This window comes from Diaphorina citri, unplaced genomic scaffold (assembly GCF_000475195.1).
Source record: "Diaphorina citri unplaced genomic scaffold, Diaci psyllid genome assembly version 1.1 scaffold627, whole genome shotgun sequence".
NCBI lineage: Eukaryota > Metazoa > Arthropoda > Insecta > Hemiptera > Psyllidae > Diaphorina > Diaphorina citri.
In genome coordinates this window covers 26,114-36,867 of record NW_007378060.1, presented here as the reverse complement: position 1 = coordinate 36,867, position 10,754 = coordinate 26,114, and the positions used below count along the sequence as shown (strand labels likewise).

General features: G+C 36.6%; 1 protein-coding gene across 1 annotated transcript; it reads right to left on the bottom strand.

The window, feature by feature from the left end:
* Positions 1 to 7,039: 7,039 nt before the first annotated feature.
* Positions 7,040 to 10,528, bottom strand: LOC103510647 (filament-like plant protein 2). The gene is made up of 4 exons (XM_008475330.2): positions 10,040 to 10,528; positions 8,430 to 8,679; positions 7,430 to 7,555; positions 7,040 to 7,156 (listed from the first exon to the last, which is right to left on the bottom strand). Exons 1-4 carry the CDS (start codon positions 10,276 to 10,278, stop codon positions 7,040 to 7,042), a joined length of 732 nt encoding a protein of 243 aa, XP_008473552.1. The 5' UTR covers positions 10,279 to 10,528.
* Positions 10,529 to 10,754: the final 226 nt, after the last annotated feature.

The following is a 10,754-nucleotide window of genomic DNA, read 5'->3' as shown; positions in this document are numbered from 1 at the left end:
TTGCTAAATCACAAAAATAAGGCGCTAACCAACAAAAGAGTGACAATGGTAATTAATTTGTTCAAGCAAAGCTTTTACAAATGTCCACCCCGAAATGATGCTGCTAAATTTTATGCCGCTTCTGGGAATCGAATCCTAGACCCCTGAAATACGAGTCCAACGTTTTATCTTGAAGCTACCTACTGGGAGACTGGGGCTAGAAGAGTGGAAAGTAAATTGCGTAAGATCAATCTCAGTAAGTAGTGATAACTTTCACTCAGCATTCAAAAGATTCGATAACTTTGAGCAGATTTTTTCATCCCCTATTACGTATTAAATTTCCAAGATTTTACTGACCCAAACTTCTCAAGAAGTGGATATTGAACTTGAACCACCCGCTATAAAATTACGAGATTCGCTAATTACAACGGCACCTTTACAACATCAGACGTGTTATTTTTGAGAAAATGCACCCAGAATGAAATGACTAATGAGACAATGTAGGAATTTTAAACCAACATTAAAAAATAAAGGTAGGTAATTAGAATTGGTCAAAACAATGTACATAAGATAGGAACCTAGGTAATGTTGGTAATATCTCTTAATAGGTATTTATTATAAGGATGTGTAAAATAAAAATAAAATAACAACCATTCGTGGGTGTCATACAAATGTTATGTGGTTTCACGTTGACATTTTTTTGTAGGTACCTTTGAAACGCTTTTGCATTGTGTCAGGCGTCATTGCACATTGTTTTAGGTTCATGTTGACGATAAAGTCCATGTTAACACTAGGGATATTTCAGGTTCATCTTAAAGATAAGGTTCATTTATACATACCTATATTGTTTTAATAATCGTAAAAATATTTGAAAATTAAAATTCAGATGAAAATATCTAATATCTATCTAATATTTTCATATAGACACTTTCGATTAGAAAGGTGTTAAATTGGTGAGTGGTATTGAAAGCTCACCAGTTAAATAGCTTTCTAATCCAAATTGTCTCGATAAAAAGATAAGAATAGAATAGAATGTACCTACCTTGTTCATCCTGCTCGAATGGGACTAAAAATTCCATCTACCCTAGAAGTAAGGTTCATGTTTATGTTTACACTAGGGGTATTTTCATAAGAATTCGCTAAAGCATTCTGATTTCTGACCTTTGAACTATCTATTTATGCACTTCGGAGCAATATTTTACAAAATGGTGGGCAGATGTCAATAGGTATCGTCATTTATCATCCCACCCTTACCCGGAACAATTGGTTTGTTGGCGCAGTGCCTCTGTTTTGCGTCGAACAAGAAAGCAGCTGCTTTGTAAACTGAATGTTTTGATCAAATTCTTCACCTAAAACCACTGACTGGACCAAAACCCCATCTGAAAGATTTAACCTCTCTAAAAGATTTAAGGATATAACCTACCAAAAAACTCATCTTCAAAAAATCTAAACCTACAGGGTTGAATGGTAGAAATTGCCCCAGGCAATAATTTCGCTCTTTGTTTGTAATTTCCGTCATTTGTGTATATTTTGAATCAGGTATAACCGCTAAAAGAGTCTAAATAAATAAATACCTAACATAATACCGGGTTTATCATGAATTAGATCGGGTAGGTAATGTCGGTCGTGTTTTTCATATGAAATCGAAAGAAATCTCGTCTGCCCCATAATATATTCTAATAAATAATCCCAAATTATTTATTTTCTATGATGATATTGATGTCAACTACAAGGATGTGCTAATTTCAGATGAAATTTCCATCCGTTAATAAATAGAAGATATTTACAGCCTTCCAGAGGTAGTGAGGCTTAGAAATTTCGGCTATTTATAGCATTTACAGATTTTAGTGATAGTTTAGATTTGAGTGTTAGATTTATCGACATGAATTTGATATGTTTACGTATAGATTATTTATTCGTATTACTATCTAGGTACTTATAGATGTTTGATTAATACGACTTATGTCTCTTCTTTGTGTAATTTATTTAGCTTGCCCTAATAGAACGGAAAAGTCTCTTTACCCCGGTAGTCTAAACAGGATCTCGTGTAAAATAAAAACCTGCTTCCTAAATAGAGGTGTTTATTTTACATGGAAGTTTTTGGTCCAAAAATTAAGGTACCGAGCAATTATTTGTCTCTTTCAATTCTCCTATATCCAGGTTTGATTGTAATACATTGATTAGTGAATATCTAGGACCTAGGTACTTTTATATTTATTTATAGTTTAGCCAATTTTCCGCCTGGTAGGTATTACCTTCTAATAATAATTTTATTGAATACAACCTCGGTGTGTTACCTAACTTGCACTCCGGAGGACTAGGGTTTAGTTCCCGCCAGATTTGAAGTTTTCTGGCCATGTGCTTGGATTTTGGAGTGCACTCAATCTTGTAAGGTCCTACTATCAAATAGTTCAGTAGATAAATTACCCTGAAGTAATGCTTCGGTGGTGCCGATGCGATGCCAGTTTAATTTTGTATTGAAAAAAATAGGTAAATTAATAAATAAAAAAATCTACAGCTCCCTAGTCTAATATTCAAATCTCTTTTGAATTAAGAACAGGTAGAAATTTAGTAAAATAAATCTATCTCTTTTCCGTCACAGAATTTCGCCTATTCTAAACATAACATATGAGACCATTGTTGTCGGCTTAAAATTCGGTGACATCATCATTTGATAGCACATTATTAAGCGTTAATGAACAATTCACATATTCACAACACCAAGTTACAGAACATTAATTAATGAAAATTAAACGAACAACAAAAAAGAAAAGAATAATAAAGAAAAATGATGAAAAATTTGAAAATTAAAAAGCCAGAGTCGGATATAGAATCCCAAATTTCGGGAGAGATTAACAGCATTACAAGATTTTTTTTTTTTTACTAGTAAAAATGAATTAGCAAATTAGAGGCCTTAAAGACATTGAAGATATAAAGACCACCACTGAATAGATTTCAAGACATGGGTCGGTTGACTTCAAAAAAATAGTCAACTTAGCTTTAATCTACATGAAAAGTGTTCCGTCAACCTCCACTCACAAAGAATAATAATACGATAGTTTGCTTGCCAGAATCATGAAAGTATTCTTTTATCGTTGTGTTAAATAAATGTTATTGTTAACTAATTAGATATCCTTACGGTTTGTTTGAACATTTACTAGCCCAAAATTGCTGTGTGGTCATGTGACAAATGGAAAGGTTACAAAAGGCACTTGAAAAAGCCAAGGAAAAATCTTTTAAAGTATATCGGAATTTGTGAATGAGCGAAATATTTGAACTTGTCATTTATTTGATTTCGTTTTTGTTGCGGGAATATTCCTTTTTATAATGTTACTTGAACTCTTGTCTGGAGACTAGCGGCTGTCAAGAGTCAAGACCCATATTTTGGTCAAGATACTCAAGATTCAAAATCTTCCAAAAGCACCCAGAGTCCCCGAAACCAGATGTTTATTATTCCGAGTAATGAGCAATAATTTATTAAAATATCCCTAATTTTATGAGCTACGATCGTATTGAAAGATAAATATTTCGAAATTTGTTTAGAAATTAACTGGTGTTTATTTACTTTCGAAAAATTAATAAAACAATTAACCAGATTTTAATGTATCTGAGAAGCAATCTATCTATTTTATTTAGCACACGACTCGCGAGTGATTTTATCTAACTCGAGTAATGTGTGAGTCACCCTAATTATTATGACACCCTAATCGTTCATCTCTGATTTATTTTGATGTGTTTCCCTACACTGGGAGTTTCTTTCATAATAATTGCATCTATAACATTGCCATTGCTACTTGTATGGTTAATTTTATTGCAGATATGATTACTCTATGAATGAATTTTATTGTTCTACACTCAATTTCACTAGATACCTCTGTTATGATATACACGATTTGATCTATTTTATTCGTGTCCAAAACATCCTAATGATGTGATGTTGAAATGTGTTATCTAATTTGATGCTTAAGATTCTTATCATTTCCAACATTTGGATTATGCCTGTGCTTGAAAAATGAGTGTTCGATACTTAAATATAATAAATCCATTAAGATGATACAGTTTAAAAAAATGTTTACAAACTATACCTACCTACAGGGAAATAGGGAGTGTTCGATACTTAAATATAATAAATCCATTAAGATGATACAGTTTAAAAAAATGTTTACAAACTATATCTACCTACAGGGAAATATAGTTTTTAACGGAATGTCTTGGATTTGTAAATTATGTTAAATGATGTTACTTTGGGAACTATTTCTGGAACACTCAACTCAAATGTTGGCACCTTTATCAGTGCAGCGAGACCTGAAGCTTTGGAAAATTCATCATTCATCACCAACCATCTTAGTTTTATCAATTCCGTGTACAAAATGCAACTTCATTTTTAACAAAAGTGTTGAAGAATTATTACCATTATTCTTAAAAAATAATTCGGAAAAAGTTCGAAATATTTGCCTTTTTGTAATAGAAAAATATTTAATTTTTTCCGCGAAAATTTTGGGGGTCAATCTATATTTAGATAATCAGGTCTGGGACGAGATAAATCGTAAAGTGGGGAGAGCTGGAGAAAGAGAGGGATTGCTTAGTAGGTTCTCTTCGTTAGAGTAGCCATCATGTACGATTACGAAGCTTGGTTCAAAGGAGATCCGCGCGAAGCCACATGGACTGTAAATTGTAACTTTTATCGGGACAAACCCAAGACAGTTACCGTTAGCCAAGTCGATCGCGAAGAAAACCCGGTGTGCTTGCTTCCTAATTACAGTGCTAAGCTTGGTTCAAAGGAGATCCGCGCGAAGCCACATGGACTGTAAATTGTAACTTTTATCGGGACAAACCCAAGACAGTTACCGTTAGTCAAGTCGATCGCGAGGAAAACCCGGTGTGCTTGCTTCCTAATTACAGTGCCAATAAGTCGAGTGATGTTGTCAGTTTAAACAGTGTAGTGTCCAAAAGTTCCAAAAGTTTAAGCAGACAATCAAGTCGAGTGGAACCAGCGGAACCTATCATATTCTTAACCTGCTATTATTTTCATACTAGAAAAGGTATTTTATTGTTTCCTTCAATTATTTTCTTTTTGGTCAATATTATATCTTCTGACCCTTTCAAGCTTTCGAAAAACAAAACAAAGTATTCCTAGACAATACAAGCACTATAAAAACTTCCATTTGAGCCTGATTCTAAGATTTGAGCTTACAAATTGTATTCTCCATTAGGTACCTACTCGGCTACCTGGACCAGCTTTGTCCCACAGAAGTTCATATTTTGTGTTGATTCAGCTCCCATATCAGAGTTACTAGATAATTTTTGAGAGAACAAATTTACGTAAGGTAAATTGCATTAATATTACATTCAATCTGAGGTACAACTCACTGGAAAACGAAAAATTTTATTGACAAAATCGGCCATTTTCTATGGAAAATATCTAGTAGGGATTTATTTGGAGAGGTTAACTACTCTTTTCAAATCAATTTTATTGATCATACGTGAGGTCAGGTGAATAAGTGGAAAACATGAAAAATGAGAGGAAATCCCATGTCAAAATCAGGTCCCTCTTTTCTTACCAGCGTAATTGTTCTGGAGTGACTTGTTCTGAAGTTTTCACTACATAGTTTAAATGAAATACCCTAAATAAAAACTCATTCAGAGTGAAAGCTGCATTTTTTAAATCCCTTATTTTTTTACTACTTTGACAAAGCAATTTACAAATAAATACCTACCTAAATGAGATAATATCTATTTCACTTCCTGATACTACCCATACCTTCTTCCCCATCATGATGTTTATCAATCCTAATAGGATTGGTTTGTAGATCGTGTTGATTCAGCTCCCATATCAGAGTTACTAGATAATTTTTGAGAGAACAAATTTACGTAAGGTAAATTGCATTAATATTACATTCAATTTGAGTCCAACTCACTGGAAAACGAAAAATTTTATTGACAAAATCGGCCGTTTTCTATGGAAAATATCTAGTAGGGATTTATTTGGAGAGGTCACCTACTCTTTTCAAATCAATTTTATTGATCATACGTGAGCTCATATAGAAAAGTAGAAAACATGAAAAATGAGAGGAAATTCCATGTCAAAATCATTAAGGTCCCTCTTTTCTTACCAGCGTAATTGTTCTGGAGTGAATTTTCACTACATAGTTTAAATGAAATACCCAAAATAAAAACTCATTCAGAGTGAAAGCTGCATTTTTTGAATCCCTTATTTTTTTTACTACTTTGACAAAGCAATTCACAAACAAATACCTACCTAAATGAGATAATATCTATTTTACTTCCTGATACTACCCATACCTTCTTCCTCATCATCATGTTTATCAATCCTAGGATTGGTTTGTAGTTCGCCACTCGTCTCTATTTGATGTTTTCGTCTTCATCTCCGTGTAAGAGCTGCTCCCGGAGTACTTCACGACTTGATCGATGTAATTCAGTCGTGGTCTGCCTCTTCCTTGTCTTCCTTCTCTCTTCCCTTCTATGATGGAAACCATGTATTCGTTGTGCCGGTAAAGGTGGCCTATCCATTTATGTCTTCACCTACTTACTATACCTAGTAAATTCATTTCTAGATAAGAATACCGGTAGAATACCTACCTACAATACTTCACCTTTTTATAAGCAGATAAACATATATATTTATGTAAGCTCTGGAAAAGAAGTATGTTTGTCAAATTGCACTCGGGGTGAACCTACATAATTTCAACACAAACGTTGTGAATAATGCCAAATTTTCTTCACAAATTATTTTACAACATTTTAGTTTTAATGGTCAATAAAAAATTCCAAGTACTTAATTCATATTATGTAAGTGTTCCTTATCAATCTGTGAACTGTGATCTCTATCCAAAACGCCGTTAGCAAATCCGACTCATTCGAAAGCGATTTCCCTTTGAATCTGTGGCTAACTTACTCCTCTATAGTACGACAGCGATTGCCTTCAATACTGGCGTTACTACGATATCGTCTCTCCCGCTGTTGTTTCAACTCGCACACTTTCCGAGATAGACAGAAATTCTCCTTTTTCAGAGCGACCAACTTGAAAGAGTAAAAGGAATCACCGACAGCGATTGCCTTCAATACTGGCGTTACTACGATATCGTCTCTCCCGCTGTTGTTTCAACTCGCACACTTTCCGAGATAGACAGACGTTCTCCTTTTTCAGAGCGACCAACTTGAAAGAGTAAAAGGAATTATCTTTATTGTGTGGGTCTTGAGTTCTTGCTTCGCTACGAAATATATTTAAATAGCTCTAACACATTTAGAACAGTCGAATTTTGGGCCCCTAAAGTGCACTAGATCCCTACGAATCTACCCCACCCCCCTTTTAAAGCTACATTACTTACAATGTTTTAAGTCTGGAGTCTAGATGTTTCATTAAATCACCTAACTTTCTATTTATTGTTCATAATTAAAACCAAGCTAATACGTATTTTTCATGACTTACCCTCGCTTGTAGTTTCTTAGACATCTGCTCATATTTCTGGTTCCTCTGTTCACCAGCTCTCTGTTCACCACATCCACCAGCAGATCCTGTCGTCATACAGTAGTGGTTGTGACATGCCATCGTTTTCTGAAATAGAGATGTTTTTGTCAAGCATCGTTTGATTAAATTAAACAATACTTGAAAACACCGATCTATACCTACAGTTTAAAGCAGCGCGCAGACTGATCATACACTTCCAACACTTCAGACATATTTCCGACAGATTTTGTATTTTGCTTCCTATGTTAAGTAATGGTAGTCCGCACACCTATCCGTATCAGACATTTCCAACACTTCCGACATACTACCATTACTTAACATAGGATGTTAAGTAATGGTAGTCCGCACACCTATCCGTATCAGACATTTCCAACACTTCCGACATACTACCATTACTTAACATAGGAACATAACACGGTTCTTAGAGTAGACTGTAAAGGTGTGTCCACACATAGTCGACTGAAACCGTCCACACTGCCTCGACAACATAGATTCACCTCGCCGGTCGACGGCTGTCAACAACATATGTGTGGACACAGCCTTATAAGTTTTATGAACATTCCTATGAATATATTATCTTGTTCACATAGGAAGCAGAATACAGGATTTGTCGGAAATGTCTGAAGTGTTGGAAGTGTATGATCAGTCTGCGCGCTGCTTTAACACGGTTCTTAGAGTAGACTGTAAAGGTGTGTCCACACATAGTCGACTGAAACCGTCCACACTGCCTCGACAACATAGATTCACCTCGCTGGTCGACGGCTGTCAACAACATATGTGGTGTCCACACATAGTCGACTGAAACCGTCCACACTGCCTCGACAACATAGATTCACCTCGCCGGTCGACGGCTGTCAACAACATATGTTTGGACACAGCCTTATAAGTTTTATGAACATTCCTATGAATATCTTGTTCTAAATAACGCAGTACTTATTCTTATGAAAGACGGTAAAGATACCATTTGTTTGGCGAGTTTTTTTCTCAGCGCCTTATTCTCCTTTTGTAATTCATTCTTGCAAACCGTTTCATCTTCCACTTGCTCACGCAGACATTTGCTTTCTTGCGCGAATAGTTTGAACAAACACTTAAGTTTAGCGCAATCGCAACGCGCCTGCTCAAGTTTTTTTCGGAGTTTCTCATTGGCCGCTTCAAGATTTGCGAGACGTTCCGCTTTTATTGCATTGTCGCGCTTGCAACATAGACGCTCCCTGGTGGAAAATATATAAGGCATGACTGTGATAGTATGTACGGTAGCGAACCTATAGGTACTTTTATGGGGCGAGGGGTCCATAGTGGGCTGAAGGGGGGGGGGATGTACCAATTTGTAGGCAAATATTTGTTGTATATTACTTACTACTTTGAGACCGCCTAAATATTTTTGCGGGGCCCTATGACTAAAAACAGAGTGGAGAAGACAGGAAAGAGCATAGAACGGTCATAGAGTGGGCACGGTTGGTCCAGTGGTAACGCGCTTGCTTGCCATGCAGAAGGTCCCGGGTTCGAATCCCACCATCGACAAAAATTTGTACTCGTTTTTCGATTGCAAATATTTCAACGGGTTACTTTCTGGTGTTCCCGTGTTGACCCAGCACCTAAATGGGAAGTATAGTGTCTCTTCTCGCCCATCTGATGAGAGGCATACTACAAAATATTTATATTTTGACCAACTTCGTCAACGCTTGACAAACCATTCGGTTATTTATTATTTTTTTTAAAAAAAAGAGGTGGATATTTGGTTTTGGCTACAAATTTTACGAGTGGACTCAACTTTACACTCAACTTTTTTTTAAGAGGTTTGACAGAGGGAACTGTAACTGCAGCTATGGTCTTATCGTCCCGAAATCGAAGAGAGAAGAAAGACAGGATAGGAAAAAGCCAGCCGTTCCGAGAACGAACCTCATCCGTTCAGGATAAAAACAAACATTATCCGTTCAGGATAAAGTCCGCCCCGGGCGGGAATTGAACCCGCGGCCTAGCCCTTACAAGGCAGACGCGCTACCAGCCAAACTAACTAGGCTGGCTAAGGGGGGCTTCGAATGATTCGGTATACAATATACGTACAGACAGTAGATAATCCTAACAACCAATGTTTACCTACCATGCTGGCACCGGTCGCTATGCGCATTTACATGTCATAGCTCCTCATTTTCCTCACGAGGCTGAGTGGGCCCCGCAACAGCCAGTCACGGGATCAATCATTTGCATAAAACAAATTTCTTGACCCCGCCGGGAATCGAACCCGGGTCTCCCGCGTGCAAGGCGAGTGCAGTGACCACTACGCCATGGGAGCTGACTTAGCTCCCATGGCGAGTGGTGATAGGTTTAACAACTGAAGAAGAATTGGCTATAGATGACCAAGTATGCATGCTCTTCGTGTGTAGCCACCTTTTGGGTGTTCTTTGAGTTCGTGCAGTGACCACTACGCCATGGGAGCTGACTTAGCTCCCATGGCGAGTGGTGATAGGTTTAACAACTGAAGAAGAATTGGCTATAGACGACCAAGTATGCATGCTCTTCGTGTGTAGCCACCTTTTGGGTGTTCTTTGAGTTTACTTCCTCAACACTTACTGAAGCAGTCTCTCGCGCATTGCACAATACTCCTTCTTCATTTGACAGTACTCCTTCTCCAGCACCGCCACAACGCGTTTATTCTCGTTTTTATTCTCTTTTAAAAAAGCTCGTAGTTCACCCAACTCCCGCTCGAGCGCGCTCTTCTCCTTTCGCACACATTTGACTTGACATGCCAGATCGTCACGCTCAGTGGACAAACCTTTTAGAACACTGCGGATTTCGGAAATCTCCGACATTGTTCGGACGAAAGTAAACGATTGGTTGGATTTTTACCGCTTGTCCAGTGAAAGCGTCACATTTTGGGACATGGACCAAGATTTGGTTTATTACATGCAACTATTGGATAAGAAGAGGAATGTTTCTTACCCTCAGAAACATTCGGAAACCAAAAATAACATGCGGTAGGGTGGTGTGAAAAATGGAAACTATAATTTTGAAAAACTGTGAATAATAATCTTGACGTAACCTTTGTAGAAAAAAACTTTGAGCCAGTAGTGTTAATTCTTTTCTTTAAAATGTCATTTCAAAAACGACAGATAAAAAGTAATAACACAAAAGTTATTAAATTTAAAAAAAGTCAAAATTCAGGAAGTAAAAAATTGTATGAACGCCGTGAAGCTAAATGTGAATATGCAATGTGCATTGAAAATAGTGAATTTCAAATTTTGCAAAAATTTGAAATATTTTTCTTACCGAGGAAAAATGTTTCATT

Excerpts from the sequence above, each read along its gene's own strand:
- LOC103510647 (XM_008475330.2), bottom strand. The coding sequence starts at position 10,278 with ATGTCGGAGATTTCCGAAATCCGCAGTGTTCTAAAAGGTTTGTCCACT. Across the intron at positions 8,680-10,039 it reads ATGCGCGAGAGACTGCTTCA|GGAGCGTCTATGTTGCAAGC; the intron begins GTAAGTGTTGAG and ends ATTTTCCACCAG. Across the intron at positions 7,157-7,429 it reads CTAAGAAACTACAAGCGAGG|TTGGTCGCTCTGAAAAAGGA; the intron begins GTAAGTCATGAA and ends TACTCTTTCAAG.